The sequence below is a fragment of the Lonchura striata genome, chromosome 9 (assembly GCF_046129695.1).
Source record: "Lonchura striata isolate bLonStr1 chromosome 9, bLonStr1.mat, whole genome shotgun sequence".
Classification (NCBI taxonomy): Eukaryota; Metazoa; Chordata; class Aves; order Passeriformes; family Estrildidae; genus Lonchura; species Lonchura striata.
In genome coordinates, this window is record NC_134611.1 from 13,750,399 (window position 1) to 13,769,683 (window position 19,285).

The window sequence follows — 19,285 nt, forward strand, 5'->3', positions numbered from 1 at the left end:
AGCCAGCCCCTGTCCCTGTCCCCATCCCGGGCACCGTCCGCGCCGTTACCCAGCACTTTAACTCCAGCGGTGTTTGCTGTGCCTGCGGCCCCCCGACACTGCCCCTGAGCAGGGGTGGCCCTGGGGACCCTGTCCCCGTGCCAGGCGTGGGCACGGCGGGCAGCCCCCCCCCCCCCCCACGCCATCTAAGTTATTTATATCAAAGAGAGCAAAGGTTTATTTTTGTAGTTTGTACAGGCGGTAGTGGGGACCGAAGGTTTATTTTTAAAGAGTAAATATATATATTATATATAAATTACCTGCTGTGTCCGGCCCTTTCTCCTGGGGAACACAGCTGGAAGGGGGATATGTGTGCCTGAGACAGACCCAGCTGTGTGCACACACTCAATGGGGGGTGCAAGGGGGGGCTGCACACTGTGTGTGTGGCACATGGGGGGGTTGGCAGCCTGTCCTGCGTGTGTGGCCTGCTGGTAGAGCTTGGTGGTGGCTGGGGGTGGGAGCCTGTCGGTGCAGCGGTGCCTGCAAAGATGCACGTGTCCCCTCCTACCTGCACCCCCTCCAAGCCCCAGGGTCCCCGTGCTACTGCCATGGAGGGTTCCGTGCCCCTCCTGGAGGTGCTGGCGCTCTCTCCCACTGCAGCACGGCCCCGCTGCCGGGGGAGGGCAGCACGGCCCCAGGGAAAGGGGAGCTCATCTTGGGTCCCCATCCTGCAGGGATCTCTGCAACCCCACCACCCTTGGGTCACTACCTGGGCAGCCTGCAGTGTCCTTGCACCCATCGCATAGCCCAGTTCTACCCTACCCCCAGACCCTGCATCACTTTTGGGGGTGACCCAGGCATCCTGCCCTGGCCCTGACACTGTGACATGGGACAAAGCCCCTTATCAATGCTCTTGCCCACAGCAGCATCAGTGCCCAGCCCCACACCCTGCCCCACTGCAGAGTCCCCGGTTGGGCTGGACAAAACTCGCTGCCCAACCCCTACTTGGCGTGTGGCTCAAGGTGACGGTGATGGTCGCGGGGCCGTGTGCCCCGGCGGGGACGGCAGAGGCGGGAGGGCAGCCCGCTGCCCTTCCTCAGTGCGTGGGCACGCCAGGCTGCCGCGATGTTCTCCACCTGTGGGGATGGGGAGACAGATGGGGACATCAGCACTGCCACAGTGTGGTTCTCAGCCCATCCCGAAGCACCCTCCAGCCCTAGAGGTCAGTCAGGAGACACTAAGAACAGGCAGCAGCTCACCGGGATGAGGAGGTCCTGCTGGTTGTAGCTCTCCAGTGTCACCAGTTCACTGGGTGCCAGCAAGGGCAGACGCAGCTCCCTCACTGGCAGGGCAGCCACCTCTGCCACCGGACGCTCCAGGACAGCCTGTCAGAGATCAGGATATGAGGGATGAGGCTGGTGGTGTCCTGGGCACCAGGGGAAGCAGGGGCCTGCATGCATCACAGATCCCTGGGCTCAGGGATAGGGTGCCTACATTCCCAGCCTGGGCTGGTGGGGGCCCAGGCACCCCTGGGTGGTCCTTGCTGCATGACACTCACCGAGCTGACGTGTGCCCACTCCCGCACAGCCTGCACCAGGTCCAGCTCATCTGCGGCCAGGCGGTCACTGCGCAGCACCCGCACCAGCACCACGTCGGAGAGCTCACGGAAGCCCTGGGTCTGCACCACTGCCTGCCAGCACACCACAACACTGGGGTGCTGGAACCAGGACCCCACACAACCACCACCCTCATCCATCAGACACATCCTGGTGTCATTCCTGCCTGGCACTCCAGCATCCCAACCCAAACTCCAATCCCATGTCACTCCAGTACCCCCCAAGCCTGCCTCTGCCAGTCGCCCAGTATCTTCTCTCCAAATGCCATTTGCTCGTCTCCCAGCCTCCAGGCATGCTGTCCTTATGGGCCCTGCTCCTTTGCCTCATGCAGTGTTCTCCATGCCCTGTGCCCCCACACCCTGGGGTACCCCAACCATGCTCCCCCATCACCTGCCACCGTACCGCGGTGCAGCCCTCGATGAAGGCCAGGCAGTGCTGCTGGAGGTCCACTTGCCCGTAGGTCACCGCAGCCTGTGAGACAACACGGACACTTGCAAGAGGGTCCAGGGCAGCAGGGACTCACTGCCAAAGCTCTACAGAAACATGGGCCCTGTCAGGGACACAGGTGAGGCAGACATCTCTCTGGGTTGGGTATCACGGTGGGGAGGAAGGGGCACCAAGGCTCCCTCCTTTTCTGGCCTGCCCAACAGCAAATGTTTTGGTGGCTCTAATGCCCAGGACACAATTTTTCACCTCTGCTCAGGCACCTCACCGAGCCCACAGTGTGGGAGAGGCCCTGGTGCTGTTCTCACAAGATAACACCACAGGCACATGAAACCACGAGTCCTCCGTGCTCCTTGTGTGGGCACAACCCCATCCCCCCACAGCAGCCCCTGTGTGTGGGGTACTCGGGACCAGCACAGGAAGGGTGAACATCACGTCCCACTCCACCACAGCATGGGACCAGTGCTGACGTAAGTGGGGAGGGCAGACAAGCTGTTTTCTTCAGGTTTGTTTTGTTCTGGGGTTTTGGGGTTTCTTGTTTTGTTTCCTCTGGGCCAGTTTTAGCTCCGTTTATGTCGCAGTGGTCTGGCATCACATCTGGCTGGGGCTCTGTGTTCTGGGGCAGGCACCTCACCCCAAGATTATTTCAGCTTGTGGGAGACAAAAAAAAAATCCCCCTTTTCTGGGGAGCAGTCTTGGTCTCACCAAGTAGCATGGCCAGGGACATTAGGACCTTTGCAAGGCTATTTTTAGGTGCCTCAGCTCTCAGCAGGGGTTTTGGGACTGGCTCCCCAAAACCCAGTGCCTCCCAGTTTCATGCAGATGATGACAAAGCCCTGGCACTGTGGAGTTCTGGCCAGCCCTGCTCAGGTTGACAGAGGAGACACTTCTCTGTCAGGTTCTGGTGGCCCCACTGTCCCTTGCAGCCCTGGTACAACCCCAATGATCTGGGAGTTGGCAGGGCAGCTGCTGGGCCAGGGCTGAGTGGGAAATCCTGCCCCACTATCCAAAATAGAAGGGTGAAGTCTGTTCCTGCCCCGAAATTGTACAGATTATTTTTAAGACTTTATGACCCTACTGGTGTCACTCTTACCTGCAGGGCCTCGCAGACCTGCTCCACACTCAGCGTGTCCTTGATGAACTTGACACAGAGCTGTAAGGCAGACAGGGAGAGGGTGGGCAGAGTTGGGGACACAACCCTGCCATCCCCCCACACAACTCTCAGCATCCCCTGAGCCCCAGCACATGGAATGTGGGGCAGAGGCATTTCCAGTCCCCCAGGATTTCATAAGCAATGGCTTATGCTTATTTCATAAGCAATGGCCTGTAGGATGAAGTCTTGCAGTGTGGATATGGGCAGCCAGCTTGGCCACTGATGGAACCAGGGACCAAGATTGATGTGACCAAACCCAGCCAATTTGATAGGCCCAGGTGGGTCCCTTAATCCTGTCTACAGATGCCACCCATGTTCTGCCACAGGGCACAATCCTGGTGCCAGCTGCAGTGCACTGCTGACTTCAGCTGTGCCCCAGTCCTGCCTGCCAGCTGCGTTCTGGGACCAGCATCTCCAGCTACATCCTCTACATGGATGATGCAGGTGGAATGCAGCCAGACCAGCATGTTTATCAGTGAGTGGGACCTCTCTCTCTTGCTTATCTCAGCTGCCTACCAGAGTCCTTGGGAAACCCAAGGGGATGTGACACGCAGGGAGGAGCTGTCAGCTGGGGCAGAAGGGCCCTGAGTCATTGGCAGGAGGGATATGAGGTCACCCTGCAGCTGGGCACATTGACATGGTTTCACCAGCTGTCCTTGACCAGCCCCTTTCCCTCCCACCCCTCCTCTATGCAGGTCATTCCCCTCAGGAGGCATTTGCTGGGTAGTGACATGTGACTCATGATAGGAACACCAGGTCCCCCTTTTCTGCTACACTCCTTATATCCCTTCCCTTCCCAGACAGCTGTTTGACAGCTCTGCCACATCTGGGCTTTGGCTGATCTTGTTTCCACAGGTCCCATTCCACCACTGGCAGACAGGATCCCACGATTCCTCAGTTCCTGAGGTACTTTCCCAGTGCGATGGGGAGGGAGGGGAAGTCTGGGTGTGAGATGTCGGGTCACGCGTTCAGCCAGGCTGTAATTCAGGAATCAGGCTGATGACGTGGCTTGGCCACCCTCCCCAACATTGAGCTGCTTCAGCTCCCTGGCCCCTCCTTGTTCAGCTCCCATCCTTCCTCTTTGCTCCCTGCTGCCTTCCCAAAACCTTCCTACCCAAAGCAGCATTGCCTTGGCTGTCAGCTGAGGTGCTGACTGCTGCCAAGGACCGGGGCTCTCTTTAACTGCATCACCCTGTCAGATGACCGGGCAGCACGTGCTGGCAAAGTCACAGGGGCTTTCCTTCTGACCTTTGCTGTGCAGGGTATGTGAAACTCTATGTCCTTCCCTGTGATTTCTCGGGATTCCCCTGTGGGATTCCTGGCCGCTGCTGCACCCACTCAAGGGGAATCCCACTGAAGAGACCTCCTAGGATCGAGAAACAGAGCCAAGCCTGCATGATGCTCCACAGTGCTTTCCTCAGAGGCACCTCCAGCTACCAGCCATGCAGGGACCATCTTGGGGTGCTGTCAAGCCTGGGAACACTCAGGGACCACTACCCTCAGCCCAAACAGCACTGTACCTTGCACAGGTCCTGCAAGCCATACTCCACCGATGAGGTCAGCACCTCCAGTGCCTGCAGGCAAGAGGCACCTTGTGATCATCAGCGTGCGGGGCCATGGACAGGCACAGCAGGGTAAAGGGCCCACCAGGGTAAAGGGCAGGTGTGCTCCAGCTTCCATGGGAGCTCCACGTGGGAGCGGGGCGTGGGAGATAAGGCTGATGCATGGAGAAAAATTTAGGTTTCCTGCTGTGGTATCCCCATTCTCACTATCCAGGATATGCACAACCAGAGGTCCCAAGACTGGGACAAGGTGCTGTGGATACCCCACCATGCTGGGTTGAGACCCCACACATTCATTACCCTGTTAGCCAGCCAGAGAGCATCATACAGACCACCTCCTCCAACTTAGGCACACCAAGACTTGCAAAGCACCCCCTTCCCTGCATCCCCTTCTTGTCCCTCCCATGTCCATGGTCCCCACCAGCCTCATCCCCACTCACTATGTGGCTGTTGAGGGTGACACTGTTGGTGTAGAGGAACTCAATGACGGCCAAGAAGACCTCAGGCTGCACGTTGCCCAGGATGAAAGGGCCTTGGGGTTGGATGCTGCTGGAGGAGTCCTGGCTGCCCACTGGTGCCTGGCTGAGCATCCCACGGAACACCTGGCAGCGGCATGCCAGCACACAGCGGTGTGCAAACACCTTCTGCTGCTCCTGGCCCACCACGAACATCACATCGCTGCGGGGGAGAGGGGACTGTGAGGGACATGGTGCCTGGAAAGCAAGGGCACAGCCTTCCCTGGGCTGGCACAGGGCACACAGGAAGGGCCCTGCTGAGTGCCTGGCACAGCAGGGCAGTACCCTTTACTTTTAACCCAGGGGTTTGTCCCAACAGGGGAACAGTGGGGACCTTGTTGGTGGCTCTTTCTAGCCATTTGAATGCTGCAGGCGAGGTGAGCATGACAGGTGCTCTGGAAAGCATGGAGAGCCCTGGGTGCTGGCACCGAGCAGGGCAGAGAAAGGCCAAGGACAGCTAGAGAAAGTGACTTTCTCTTTTGGCATAGCAGAGCCAAGGAAAGCATCACTGTCATCGGGATCAGCCTCCTTGACTCATGGGAACTGACTCATCATCTCAGGGATGTGAAGTCTCTGGCATAGCTGCCAGCAGGGCTGGCAGTGGTGCAACAGGACAGCTTGTGGCATACACTAGAGCACAGGGACCATCCTGTTGCCCTGATCCCCTATAACCCTCCCCTCCCAAGAATGTTTCCCCAGTTCCATGGCCCCAAGAAAGCAGGGCAAGATCAGGGAAAAAGAAGCAGGTAAAGGACATGGAGTCTCCAACCTGAGCACACCTGCAGCTACAGCCCATCTATCCCGTTTTTCCTTTCACCATCCCAGCAGGCCAGTGAACAGAAGACATGCCACCCAAATTCTCACTGCTATGAGGGCATGCACAAACCCATGGCCTGACCCTCAGAGTGTCCTACAGGGAAGTGTATGTGACCACCAGAAGGAAAGACACCTGGGTCATCCCAAATGTCTATCAGGAAATACACAGCTGGGGCAGGATGGCTGCTGTGAGCAGAGCCCAGCAGGTCCTCCATGACTGCTCCTGCAAAGGGGATCATGATAAACTCTTCTGTGATTGAGGTCCAGAGGCCAAGAGGAGCAAGGAGAATGCAGGATGCAGGCTGTGAGATGTGGAATGCCAGCTGTGATGATGGCATGCAAGGTCTGGGATGAAGGACACAGGCTGCAGGATGGGTGCAAACCAAAGATTGTAGGATGTGGGATGCAGAACAAAGGCTACAGAGTGCAGGCTGTGAGGTACAGGCTACAGGAGAAAGGATGCAGGATGTGGGATGAAATAGATGGATGCAGAGCACAGATTTCAGGTTGCAGGATGCAGATTGCAGGATGCTGGATAAGAGGTATGGGCTGAAAGATGTGAGCAGCAGGATGTAGGCTGAGAATAACCAGGCACTGTCAGCCACTCCTCTGCTTCCTGGTGCTGTGGCTGGGGAGTTTTCACTGGGATTTCTCTTCTGGGTGGCCAAAAATTTCAGCAGGAATGGGGATTTCCTTAGATAGCTCTGGCATTCCTTAGATAGGCTGGCCAGGCCTCAGCAGGAAGTGGGTGAAGAGGCCCACAGGCAGGCAGGACATACCATGTGGGTGAGGGAAGCCAAAGCAGCATCTCCATCTCTGCTCTGGCAAGGGGTGGCAGGAATGCCACACCCTGTGAGTAGGGATGCCATGCTGTCGCATGCCCTCTGGGGATAAAACACCAGTAAAGCCAGGTGGGAGAGGAACTGAGCAAGGGAGAAAGCTACCCCTGGGGAGCTCAATGTAGCCCCATTCCCAGCAAGGGCAAGTGCCTAAGCACAGGATTTATCCTGGGATTACTGCCTTGCCCTGTTGGCACCGTGCCTGGGGGCAGAGGGGGTCTGGGCACTCCTGAGAACTTTCCCTCCGCCTGAGAGATGATGGCTGCGCAGGGTGGGCTACACCCGGGCAGCCCGGGACTCCTGCTGGCATGCGGGTGTGCGGGGAGCGCTGCACAAGCCACGGCGGCCCCAGCAGCGAGGGCTCGGGGCTGCGGGGAAAACAGCACGGAGGGCTCGGGGCTGCGGGGAACAGCGCGGAGGGCTCGGGGCTGCGGGGAAAACAGCACGGAGGGCTCGGGGCTGCGGGGAACAGCGAGGAGGGCTCGGGGCTGCGGGGAAAACAGCACGGAGTGCTCGGGGCTGCGGGAAAACAGCGAGGAGGGCTCGGGGCTGCGGAGAACACAGCGAGGAGAACTCGGGGCTGCGGGGAAAACAGCGCGGAGGGCTCGGGGCTGCGGAGAACACAGCGAGGAGAACTCGGGGCTGCGGGGAAAACAGCACGGAGTGCTCGGGGCTGCGGGAAAACAGCGAGGAGGGCTCGGGGCTGCGGGAAAACAGCGAGGAGGGCTCGGGGCTGCGGGGAACAGCGAGGAGGGCTCGGGGCTGCGGGGAAAACAGCGAGGAGGGCTCGGGGCTGCGGGGAAAACAACACGGAGGGCTCGGGGCTGCGGGGAAAACAACACGGAGGGCTCGGGGCTGCGGGAAAACAACGAGGAGGGCTCGGGGCTGCGGGGAACAGCGAGGAGGGCTCGGGGCTGCGGGGAACAGCGCGGAGCAGCTTCGGCGGGGCTGGGGGGGAGGCGCGCCCCGGGCCCTCACCTGAACTGGGGGTTGTTGACCAGGGTGCGCAGGGCGGCGCTGAAGGCGGCCGCGTCGCCCTGCAGCCGCGCCGAGCAGGGTCCGGCCATGGGCGGCCTGAGGGAGCGGCGGAAGGAGGCGCGGGCGGGCCGGGGGATGGCGGGAGGGAGCGCGGAACTGCCGGGAGGCCGGCGGGGAGCTGCGGCGGGCGGCACGGCCCATTGCTAGGGAAGCCTGGCCGGCAGCGCTGCCGGGCGAGCGGCGGAGGCAGCGATGGGACACTGAGGCGAGAAGCACGGCCCTGCTGCCGAGGCGGCTCCGGCCGGCGCTCCCCGCGCGGGGAAGCGGGGCTGCGCCTCGCAGCGAGTGGAATTCCTTGCCGTGTTTCGCGGCTCCGGCACGCCTGGCACAGGGACTTTGCGGCCCAAGCTGGTGGCTTTGCTGCGGAGCAAAGAGATAAGGTGAAGAGACGCAGCCAGCTGAGATTTTGGAAAAGGCAGCACATGCACGGAAATCGCCCTCACCTCCACAGCCCCCATGGAAAGGCCTTGGGCATGGCCGAGTCCCCAGCAGCAGCACTGGAGCTCGGCAGGAAGATTTGTCCCCTGAAATGGGAGAAGCCTTCTCTCCTGCGATGTTCCAGGCCAGAGCCCTGCACAGCTCTCATGTCTGCTTAGGGTACAGGTGCTTGCAGAGAGAAAAAAGCATCACCAGCCGCATAGAAAGGCTTGGGTGGGAAGCGACCATTTAGCTCCAACCCCCTTGCCATGGGCAGGGATGCCACCCATAGATCAGCCCACTAGAGCAACCTGCTCACCTAAGCCCAAACCAAGTCCTGTGACATTCTCCAAGCCTTGGCTGGCCCCAGGCAGTGCAAGGAGGGGACTGCCCATGGAGGGATCCACCCTTGCTTGTCAGTGGATGTCAGAAGGAGAGGCAGGAATGGGGCTCAGAGCTGAGGCAGCACCCAAGGGAATGGGGTCTAGCTGGCAGCGTGCTTGGCAGCGCTAGTAGAGGCAGGCTATAAATACCTCCAACCGGAGATAGAAGCACAAAAGCTGTCTCCACTTTCCTCAAATAGCTCAGCAGCCAGGCCAGACAAAGGCACATTGATGGAACAGCTGTGTCGTACCAGCTGGGCTGGGCTCCACTGGCAGAGAGAAACTCCAGCCAGGGTCAGGAGCCCCCAGGGACCTGCTCACCCTGCAGGCATTACAGCAGCAGAGTCCCTGGCATGTGCCAGGGCTGTGCTCCATACAGTCCCTGGAAGTGTTCAAGGCTGGGTTGGATAGGGCTCTGCGCAATCTGCTCTAGGGGTGGCATCCCTGCCCATTGCAGGTGATTTGGAACTAGATGGTCTCTAAGGTCCTTTCCAACACAACCCACTATGTGATTATATGATTCAATGGTGCCCACCCATTCACACTCTCCCTTGGTGCAGTGGGGCATAAGTAGCCTAAGGATGCAAATGTCTGAGCAAAATCAAGCTGTTGGAGGACTCAGTCCCAGTGCAACCCATGGTCAGGGCACAAAGTAGGGATCACAGTTGATACTCTCCACCCCCTGTTCTTGTCTTGCACATCCAACACCAGCCTGCATTTTTCAGGGCTAGCAGGGAGCTGAGATTGGAGGGCACACGCCTGGAATAACCACATCCCTGTGCTGACACAGCTGAAAATGCAGAGAGGGCAGAAGTGAAGGGGAACAGGGCTATCCAGGGACCAGGAAACAAGGAGTTACAGAAGCCATGCCCCAGAACAGTCCTGGAGACCTACAGTGTCACATAGCAACACTTCACCTTCCAGGAACACAACAGGTTTGGCCCTGCTCACAGCAACTTGCAAGATAAAGTTTGGTCCAGGGCAGTGACATCCACCAGAGACAATTCCCCTGGGTTTACTCTGCAAGGACAGGAGTGGAACTTATGGTAAGTGTGAGATCAGATGCAGACCAGAACACTGGGGAAAGAGTCACTCACCTGTGCCAGGGGAAGGGATGGGAGAGCAGGGGGTTGTGTGGACCATGCATTGGATCAGCCCCAGCTGGCTGGGTCTGATGGGCATGGAGGCACCGGAGAAGGGAAGACAGTTGCCATGGATCTCCCAGCCCCTCTGCATGTCATCTCACAGAGATTCACATGCCAGAAGGCATGGGATTTGCAGAGGCCAGGGAGAAGTGAGGTAGAGAGGCAGGGGAATGGAGAGGCTACAAGACACCGGCCTCACCTAACACTCAGGTATATGTCCTTTGCAGGCCACCCCTATGGCTGAGCAGCCCATCCCAGAGGCAGCCCTGCTAGCCCAGGTGCTGGCTGCAGCCAACTCTGAAGCCCCTTCACTCCGCACTACATGCCGTGGGTCCCAGCCCGCAGCGCGGGGCACTGAGGACAGCAAACCACCCGCGCTGCTCTCCCGCCGCAACTCCATCCTCAGCCGCCGCAGCTCATTCGGGATGGTCCCGGGGAGCAGGCGTCCCTCCCTTGGCCCCTGGATGCTCCACAGACGTGTTAGCTTCTCTGGGCTCCCAATTTTCCAGCCCATCCTCAAGACCCGTCTGGAAAACACTTACAGAATGGGACCAGACAAAGGCTGCGAGTTTGATGCACAGCGGGTGCAGAGGGTGCTGGAGGGCACCCTGGCCCATGCCTTGGGGAGCAGTGTATACAGTCCCCAGGGCAATGGCCCACTAGCCCAGAGCCTGACTGAGCTGCTGCAGAACCAGGCCAAGGAGGTGGTGCCACCCCGCTACAAGCTGGTCTGCCACGTGGTGCTGGGCCAGCAGGGCCAGCAGAGCCTCTTGGTGGCCAGCCGGGGACTATGGGACCCTGAGACTGACAGCTTTGCCTCTGCCACCTTCTCCAACGCCTCCCTCTTTGCTGTAGCCACAGTGTATGGGGTCTACTTCGAGTAGCACATGCCTCTCTGTCCACCCAGTCTTGTAGAGCTGTAGGGAAAGAGCAGCTGAAATAAAGAGGTTTCATCCAGGAGTCTTGGGCCAGGGTGTGTGCAAGGAGCAAGATATGGATGCTCACTCCAGCCTCAGCTCACACCCACACTGCAGTTCCCAGTACTACGGTTTGCAAAGAGACCGAGGCAGCAGCAAACACAACAAAAGGCTGGATTTCCCTGGAACAGGCAACTGCCCAAGGCTGTTGGAGCAGCCCAGGCTGCTTCCCACAGCCCAAGCTGCTCCCAGGCAGATTGATTACACAGATCACCTTCAAAGCAAGCTCACAGAGCTCTTTCCTGGCTTCATGCCCAGCTCATATCCCATCACACGAAATGTCAACGCAAGGGCTCAGGCAACCCCTCCACCACCTGGGTCATAGCTCCTGCCTTCTGCAGCTCAGCAGAATCAGGAGAGCAGCTGGGTTGGGTCCAAGTACAGAAAAGACTGGGAATGCGTTTGGCAGCAGCAAGGAGAACTTGAGGCAGCTCCAAGGCTCCACCAGCATAAGCAAGAGCTAACTGTGCCCTTTGTGCCAGTCCCATGAAAGGCAGTGGAGGTACCACAAGGGCTTTTCATGGCCATCCTGCCTCCCTGACCTTATTGCCCAGCAGCAATCAGTGGCAAGAAGGGTTATCCCCAACAGGCAGAAGCAGCTCTGGAGCAAGAATGATGCTGAAGCCCTTTTGTGACTCTAACTTCAAATAAGGCAGACATAGTTTGCCCTTACACAAATAAGTTTTTATTGAGGTGACTCAGGGAGAAGGGAACTGCACATGGACAGACCAACAGGAAAATAAATAAATTCCATATAAATAAGATACATAAATAGTCCCACATGGCAGAGACTGCCTTGAAATAAGAAACAACCCTGGGTCCCAAAAAAATGAGGGCTTCTCCAGGCAAGTCCTCAGATCCCATCCCCCACCCTTTATCAAACCTCAGGTTGTACCAGACAATTCACAAATTGGGAAGAGACTGAGCCCAGCTGGGCCCAGCACAAGTCCCTCCTTAGTGTAACAGTTGTGGAGTGGCACACACCAGCCCAGAGAGCCCCTGGCAGGGCAGACAGCACCCTTCACCCCTGCCCATTCCTGGGAAGGGGTTTTCCTATCCCACAGCACCTGAAGTTTGAGATCAAAACTGTGCCAGCCATGTCCAGGCCATGCAAAGGGTCTGTGCAACTGATGCATCAGCTGGGGCAGGGGAGCCTGAGCCTCCACCACAGGTAGTTGTTGCCAGCCCTAAACAAGGCTCAGCCAGCCCCAAACCCAGCTGCAGAACACTCATCCACCACCACCTCCCTGTAACACCCAGTCCATTCCATCAGGACCAGCACCACCAGAGCAGGAGCTGCCAGTGGGAAGACAGCGATTGCCCAGAGCCAGGGAGCAGCAAGGATATCCAGACCTGCTGCTGTAACCACATCCACATGTCTTAGTCCAGAGTCCAGCTGAGCACCAGGATACACAGTGCTCAGGGGGATAGCCAGCACCACATCATCCCTCCCATCCCATGGGAGGGCAGGGGAAAACCTCCAAGTCCAGACAGGGTGCCCCCAAGGTCCCAGGCTAGGCCTCAGCCCATTCTTGGAGAAGCTTGAGGATGTATCTGAGGCGGTGCTGAAGCTCAGGAGAGCAGCCCAGCTCCTGGATGCTGCACAGCTTGTAAGTGTAAGAGTTGCGCTCCCGGTTGATGTAGGTGACAAGGCAGGAGTGGTCAGGCTTGCTAATGATCACCTTGGTGTGGTCGTTGTAGAAATTCACCTAGGAGACAGGTTGGGCTTGGTTTAAGCCATGCTTCCCACAGCACGTTAGGAGCCAGGATGAAGCCACATTTCCTGCCTCAACCCGTTCCTCCTCCCCAGCCTGCCCGGGAGCACCCTTGCCCATGCCCCACGGCAGGAATGAGCCAGCCCTAGCACAGGGGCAGACAGAAGCATCCAGCTGAAGTGCTATGTCTCTCCATGGGCTGGGGAAGCTGCAACCAGCAGCTCCAGGCACTGGAGCAACATCATGCACGCACAGCTGTTTTCACAGCTGTATTTTCCATTTGGGCTGTGGCAGATGAGCTCCAACACAGACCAGAAGACCCCTATCTGGCCTCCTCTTCACAAGGGTCTGGGCATCTCCACTGTGCCCCACACATACCTGGAGGGTGCCACTGCTGAAGAGCATGAGCAAGGCTTGGTCAGTCTTCACCCACTGCAGGAGGAGCAGGGCTGGCTGTCCAAGGTCATCTATGCTGGGCAGGTCACCTCCCTTTGAGAGAAGGGTCTGCATAAGACACTGGTCCCACACATGGGAGCACTTCCAACAGTGCACACAACAAAGCTGGGTACCCCCTCAGTGGAGTCCCCACTCCCATGGCACAACCCTGTGTGTCCACCTGGCCACAGCTGCAAGCAGGGAGTCCAGCCAGCTAAATGGTGTGGTCAAGCCATAACCCAATGTCCAGCACTCACCTTCATGAGATGCTGCTCCATGTAGGACGCAAAGTAGCGCAAGACACTCATCTGTCCCTGCAGCTGCTCGGGGATGGCAGACACAGAGAACACCAGGTGTTTGCTGTTGGTTGGGTTGTAATGTACAGTCCTGGAGGGAGCAGAGCACAAGTTTTGGGGATGGTACAGACTCCCCTTCCCACCCAAGGGGCTCTCCTAGAGACAGATCAGCCCCATTCCCACCGCTCACCTGTGGTTGGGGGAAAGCGTCATGTGCGTGCCGTTGTTGAAGAGGACCCCAATGCTGCGGTTGGAGAGCTGGTAGCCAAAGCCATACTTGTTGGAATAATCCACCCACTTGCTCACCCAGACAAAGTGCTCATGGCGGGCCAGGGAAGCTGGGTTTTTCTCCGCTGTTGGAGAAGAGAGGAGGTGAGCAGTGCAGCCAGCCAGCCCCTGTCCATCTCACCTGCCCAGAGGGAACAGATCCCTACAGCAGGCTCTGGCACCATTTAGGGTGCTATCTGTACCCCAAGTAGCAGCCATGCCTTCATCCCACAGGGAAGGGGATGCACAGCCCCCTATCCCATCCCAGAGCAGTCCAACCAGTTTACCTGGAGGCATGGAGGAGAGGCAGGTCCGCAGAAGCCGGACAGCTGACTCAATGATGGCAGAGGCAGTGATGCAATCTTCAAAGGCTGTGGGGAGAAGATGAGAGGCTGAGTCAGCTGGCCCCACTATCAGCCCAGGCATGACAGGAAGCTTGGGGTGGCTGGGACAGGTATTGCTCACCTTCACAGCTGCTGGCCATCGTTCCCCGGATGGAGGGAGACGCAGACTTGTGAGAAGTCTCCTCCACCACTGTCTCCACGGGGCTGGAGCTGGCACTGCGGCATGATACAGGAGTGGCCTGTGGAGAGACCTGGCTTTATCATTGTCTGCCTGCTCCGCCAAACAAGGGTGTGCATGGCCTCGGAAAGGTTCTCACCTCATTCCCTTCCACAGTTTTATAGCTAATCTGACGACAGATTGAGGTCTTCATCAGCCCAGTAACCAGCTTGGAGAGGTCATCCCTGTCCTCTGAAGAGCCTTTCCTGGCTGAGGAGAGAGCAAGAGATGAGTACACTGCTGAGCATAGAGGCCGGCAACATCCAGGCCACCCCTCCCAGTAGCTCAGCTCTCCCTTATCTGTTCCCATGCCCATGGAGGCAAGGAGGGTGTCAGACAGCTGCCTCCCACTTTCACTTCCCAGTTCTCATGCAACAAAGGACTTCCAGGAGGAACTGTCCCGTGGGTTGTGGCACAGTATCCGCTCTCCAGGCACACACCCATGCCAGGCCACCAGCACAAGAAAGGCAGGGGCACACCCAGCCTGTGCTGTACCCAGGCATGGGGTCCAGAGAGATCCATCAGGAGGTCTCTCCAGAAAACAGGATCCACTTCTTCCTGAAGGAAGAGTCACCCAGAGGCTCCTTGGCAATGCACAAACTTACCCTTGGGCTTCTTCTTCCTGAAGAGTGTCTTGGTGACTTTAGCAAACAGAGTCTTTGCAGGATTTGGGGGACTCAACTCTGGAGCCATCACACAGCTGCTGGGAGGGAGTTTCTCAGGAGTGTAGCCCTGCAGAGGTCAAGGGAGAGGTTTGGTTTCCACAGGCCACATGCTCCAGGCAGAGCAGCTGCCCTGGGCTGACCACAGTCATTCACAGCCCTCCTGACAGCCAGCTTGTGTTTCCGTGAAGCCTCAAAACCATGACTGGCATCAGCACAGGAAACAACCCCTTGCTATAGCAACAAGGCAGCAGAAGCACAGCAGATCCCTCAGTTCCTCTGGCTGGCATTTGGGCAGGACAGCGGCTGCTTCCTTTGAAGGACTGACACTTTGTACAGGACAAGGACAACACCCTGCACAGCCCAAAAAAACCTCATCCCACCTGGTGAAGGGTCTCTTGACCCAGGTCCCCACCCACTCACCTTGAAGAACTCATGGTCCAAAATCTCCTCAAGGGTGAGGCGGTCCTTGGGGTTGGGTCTGAGGATGCCAGTGATGAGGTGCTTGGCAGGCAGGGAGAGGAAGACAGGGAGGGTGTATTCCACTTTCTTGATACACCTGTAGGTCTCCTTGAGGTCAGAGGTCTCAAAGGGAGGGTTCCCACACAGCAGGGTGTACCTGGGAGGGAACATGCATGCCACTGTCAGATCCCCACCAGGCTTGTGACTCAGCAGCACTTAAAGCAAGGAAGTTATTGGCATTTGGCTGGCCACACCTGGCTGAGAACAGCACTTCCAGCCCCAACTGCCATGCTCACATCCGGCCATGCTTCCTCCTAGCAACTGTTAGAGCAACAGGCAAGGAGCCTTGAGGAAGGACAAAGAGCTGGCAGGCAAAGGCCACCCGCTGCTCCCACCCGCGTGGCCACCAGGGTGGAAAATGGAGCAGGCAGCAGCCGGGTGAGGGGCTGGATGTGCCGAAACGGCGATCACTCCCTGAGCAAACAGCGCGGCAGCCACAGATTTTCCGTTGTTTATCAGGTTCACGGTGCGGTCAAGCCTGCTTTGAACCGGAGCCGAGTGCGGCATGAGCACACCCACCCCATGCAGGTCCTGCTTGCACAGTCCCCACACAGCATCCCAGGATGGCTACAGGCAGCACCTGCTCCACAGTAAGGCTGAGCAGGATCCAGCCAGTTGCTTCCCCTCCCCCTGCCTCTCAGCAACCGCTGCAGAGCCACAAGGCACAGCACACGAAAACTTCCTCATTGTGTTGCCCACAGAGCAGCTGCCCCCAGCCCAGGCAGGGTGCCTGGACCCCTCCCCACCCAGCAGCACAGACTTACATGACACAGCCCAGAGACCACACGTCCGACTCTGGCCCATGGCCCTGTCTCAGCAGCACTTCTGGAGCCAGGTAGTTGGGGGTCCCACATATTGTCCTGTGGGGCAGAGCACCAGATCAGTGCATGCTCTTCATCCCCTCACAGACAGCCTCCCCCTAGCCCTGGGATTTAGCTTACAGCCTTGTCCTCCCCTCACTCCATTTTGCTCTTTGTGGCCCCCTCGCCATCTATAAGGAGGCCCATACAGACTCCCTCCTCTCCAGCTCACAGAGGTCAGCAGCAGCTGCTCTTGGGGAGCTGTTGGGAAGACCTGTCCCAGAGCTGAGGAGGAACAGAGCCTTTGTGTCCCAGCCTGTGCAGCCGGCACGGCAGCCAGGCAGGCACAATAGCAGTAGTCAACACATTGTTCTCCCCGACGGCTGCAAGCTCATTCCTGGAGGAGCCACAAAACCCCCAGCCCCCTCGCTTTGCCTGCAGCTGGAGCAGGAATTGCTCCCTCAACCCAGGAAGGGGCCCTAAGGCTGCTTCTCCCAAGACCAGGAGGGACCCCTTGCCCCTCCACTCTCCTGGGAAGCCACAGGAAGAAGAGTGAAACCCTGGAGGATTCTGAAAAAGGAAAACCTCAAACGTACTTTTTCTTCTGGTCAGAGACATCCTGGCAAGCAGCCAGCCCAAAGTCCCCCACTTTCAGCTCCATGTTTTCATTGATGAAGAAGTTGCCTGCAAGTCAAGGGCGATGTGTCACCACAAGTCCCTTGGGGACAGCTTGCTCCCCACACAACACCATGTGCCAACCACAGCACTCACCAAGCTTGAGGTCTCTGTGCAGGATGCCCTTGAGGTGAAGGTATTTCAAGCCTGAGATGATCTGTTTGAGGTAATAGCGCACTTCGGGCTCCAGCAGAGTATGGCGGGCCTTCCAGATGTGGGCCAGGGACTGCAAAGGGAGAGAAGACAGCTTGTGATGCAGGAAGGGAGAACAGACAGCCCTGCTGACAAGGCACAGGGTAGGCAGGGTCAAAGCCAGTTCTTCCAGAAGTTGCACATTCACAAATAATCCTTCTTTCACAGCCATGACCTCAGCCAACTCCCCACATGAGGTTGAGGCTGCTCGTCAGAGCCATGGGAACCTCTGGACTTATGGTGGCCACACCATGAGCAGGCAGTCCAAGAAAGACAGAGCTGCTGGAGTGCCCAGTGCCGTGCAAAACCACTCTGCTTAGGGTGAGCTCAGAGGGTGTGACAGCTCAGGAGAAGGGGACTGCTAACAAACACCTCCGCAAGGCCTGCTCCAAGCAGCTATGGCTGTCTAGGAGATCCTTTGACAAGGAGGCCACAGCAGCACTGACCTTCCTACTGCAGTGCTCCAGGAAGATGTAGATGCTCTCCGAGTCCTCAAAGTAGTGGGAGAACTTGACAATGTGCTTATGGTGCAAGTCCCGATGTAGCTCGATCTCATTGGTGATCTGTGAGAGAGCAGCAGTGTCAGATGAGCCCAGGTGAGCTGCTGCTCCCCAGCACCCCACCAGCTGCATGGCACCCACCTTCTCCCGCTGGTGAGGTTTAGCCACCCTGCTGTGCGGGATGACCTTCACGGCATAGGTTTTGTTGCTGGAGAGGTCTGTCATTTCATAGCATCGTGCAAACCCACCCTGCAAGGGAAGAGGTGGTTACGGGTGGGTGGGAGACAGCTCCTTACCCCTGTCTGCTTACAAGCCTCCTCCTCCCTTCCCTGGCAGCGTCACACGCTCCCTCCTGCTGAGTCGCCCACTAAGATCTGAACTATGATGCTCTCAACCAGGCATTTTCTTCACCCATTTCTTGTAAAACCTCCAGGGCATTTTCCCTCCCACTACGGCCGGACTTTGCATCTTTCCACATGATAGATCAACCTGGAAAGTCCTGCGCAGGGCAGGAAGCCCGGGGACCGGAGGCCATCGAAAGGCAGCCCCATGGAGACAGGTTTTTCCTGCCGTGATGTCACCCTCCAATCTGCACACTCAGCCGCTGAGCCCACTCGGGCCGGGCTGGGAACCGACATCCTCCTCCTACACACGCTGCTGTCAGCCGGAGGAAAAGTTGCGTGCGGCGGAGCGGTGCGAGCCGGCACCCCTGGGAACCGGGGCACCCACCGGCCCACGCACACCCCGCGGGGCGCCCCGAAACCGATGCGGCTCCGATAGCCGCCAAGGCACGCAGCCAGCCCGGGTGATTCACGGCTTCCAGCACTGCTGCGGGCCCGCCGGGCGAGGCGGGGACGGTGGGGGCGGCGGCCGGGGGGCTGCATCCAGCCCCGGGCGGCCCGGGGTGGGGGGGGGTCGAGCAGGCGCGCAGCCCCCGCCCCTCCCCTCGTCCCCACCGGCTCACCCCGGCGCAGCCGCTGCCCCCCGCGACGGCCCAGCCCCCTTTCCCCATTCCCGGTACCTTTCCCAGCAGGCGGCCCTTGCAGTAGGAGCGGCCGGAGACCGGGTCGGTGATGATGCGGGTGGTCTCGGCCGCGCGGGGCGGGGGCGCCGGGGCGGGCGCGGGCCGCGCGGGGAGGGCGGCGGCGGGGAAGGGCGGGAAGAGGCCGGCGGAGTCCATGGCGGCGCGGGAGGACGGGAGGGTCCCGGGGCTCCGCCGCCCCGCGCACGTGGCCCCGCCGGCGCGCGCCGCCGCTGCCGTCCCGGGAATCCCGCCGCCTTTATCAGGGCCGCGGTGACGTCACCGGCGGAGCTCCGCCCCCGGGCGGCCCCGTGCTGCCCTTAAAGGGGCCGCAGCACCGGGGAAGGGTTTCGGAATTCCGGGAATGCGCGGGCATCCCGCTGCCAGCTGTGACACCCGGGATGCAGCCCCGTTAGCGGCTCGCTGCCTCCGCTGCACGGGGCCCACCCCTGCGCACACCGTGATGTCCCTCAGAAGCTGCATCCCCATCCTAGGGACAGGGACAACCTCCCCTTGACTCGGGGTTCTGCTACGGTCACGCTGAGACCCCGCAAACGCGCAGAGCTCCGTCCCCTGTCTCCCAGGACATTCACAGCCGCCTCCCATGCACATCTGTAAATACACACACACACAAAACACCTTCTCACAGGGTGTTTCCCCTCACAGGTGTTCCCAGCCTGCGCCACACGCCCAGCTGCGGTCCTCACACCTCCTCCCCATGGGAAGGTTTTGGCCCAGGGAGGGTTTTCAAAGCC

General features: G+C 58.9%; 3 protein-coding genes across 4 annotated transcripts; 1 reads left to right on the top strand and 2 right to left on the bottom strand.

Moving 5' to 3' along the window:
- Positions 1–204: 204 nt before the first annotated feature.
- BTBD19 (BTB domain containing 19) lies at positions 205–8,103 on the bottom strand. Its single transcript, XM_031505483.2, is given in 9 exon segments — positions 205–1,115; positions 1,239–1,364; positions 1,538–1,669; positions 1,998–2,066; positions 3,133–3,192; positions 4,713–4,766; positions 5,195–5,432; positions 7,903–8,058; positions 8,060–8,103. Coding segments are annotated over 9 exon segments (1,014 nt in total). The 3' UTR covers positions 205–980.
- Positions 8,104–10,134: 2,031 nt separating this feature from the next.
- On the top strand, positions 10,135–10,791 carry DYNLT4 (dynein light chain Tctex-type 4). Its single transcript, XM_021530197.3, has one exon. The coding sequence runs from the start codon at positions 10,144–10,146 to the stop codon at positions 10,789–10,791; it is 648 nt and encodes a 215-aa protein (XP_021385872.2). The 5' UTR covers positions 10,135–10,143.
- Positions 10,792–11,546: 755 nt separating this feature from the next.
- PLK3 (polo like kinase 3) lies at positions 11,547–18,689 on the bottom strand. Of its 2 annotated transcripts, XM_077785371.1 has the most exons (16): positions 18,531–18,689; positions 17,651–17,758; positions 17,456–17,572; positions 16,914–17,043; positions 16,739–16,826; positions 16,107–16,202; positions 15,244–15,439; positions 14,764–14,890; positions 14,259–14,368; positions 14,063–14,180; positions 13,885–13,968; positions 13,521–13,683; positions 13,292–13,421; positions 12,978–13,088; positions 12,363–12,593; positions 11,547–12,332 (listed from the first exon to the last, which is right to left on the bottom strand). In XM_077785371.1, exons 1-15 carry the CDS (start codon positions 18,687–18,689, stop codon positions 12,399–12,401), a joined length of 1,932 nt encoding a protein of 643 aa, XP_077641497.1. In that variant the 3' UTR covers positions 11,547–12,332; positions 12,363–12,398. The 2 variants fall into 2 exon arrangements, with proteins under 2 accessions (XP_077641497.1, XP_031361412.1); XM_031505552.2 differs by having other exon boundaries at positions 11,547–12,593.
- Between the last annotated feature and the right edge of the window lie 596 nt (positions 18,690–19,285).

Bases quoted from the DNA above. Each gene is read 5' to 3' on its own strand.
- DYNLT4 (XM_021530197.3), top strand. From the start codon at position 10,144: ATGGCTGAGCAGCCCATCCCAGAGGCAGCCCTGCTAGCCCAGGTGCTG.
- PLK3 (XM_077785371.1), bottom strand. From the start codon at position 18,689: ATGGACTCCGCCGGCCTCTTCCCGCCCTTCCCCGCCGCCGCCCTCCCC. The intron at 14,369-14,763 runs GTAAGTTTGTGC...CTCTCTCCTCAG, and splicing joins CAGGAAGAAGAAGCCCAAGG to CCAGGAAAGGCTCTTCAGAG. The intron at 12,594-12,977 runs GTATGTGTGGGG...CCTGTCTCCTAG, and splicing joins TCAGCAGTGGCACCCTCCAG to GTGAATTTCTACAACGACCA.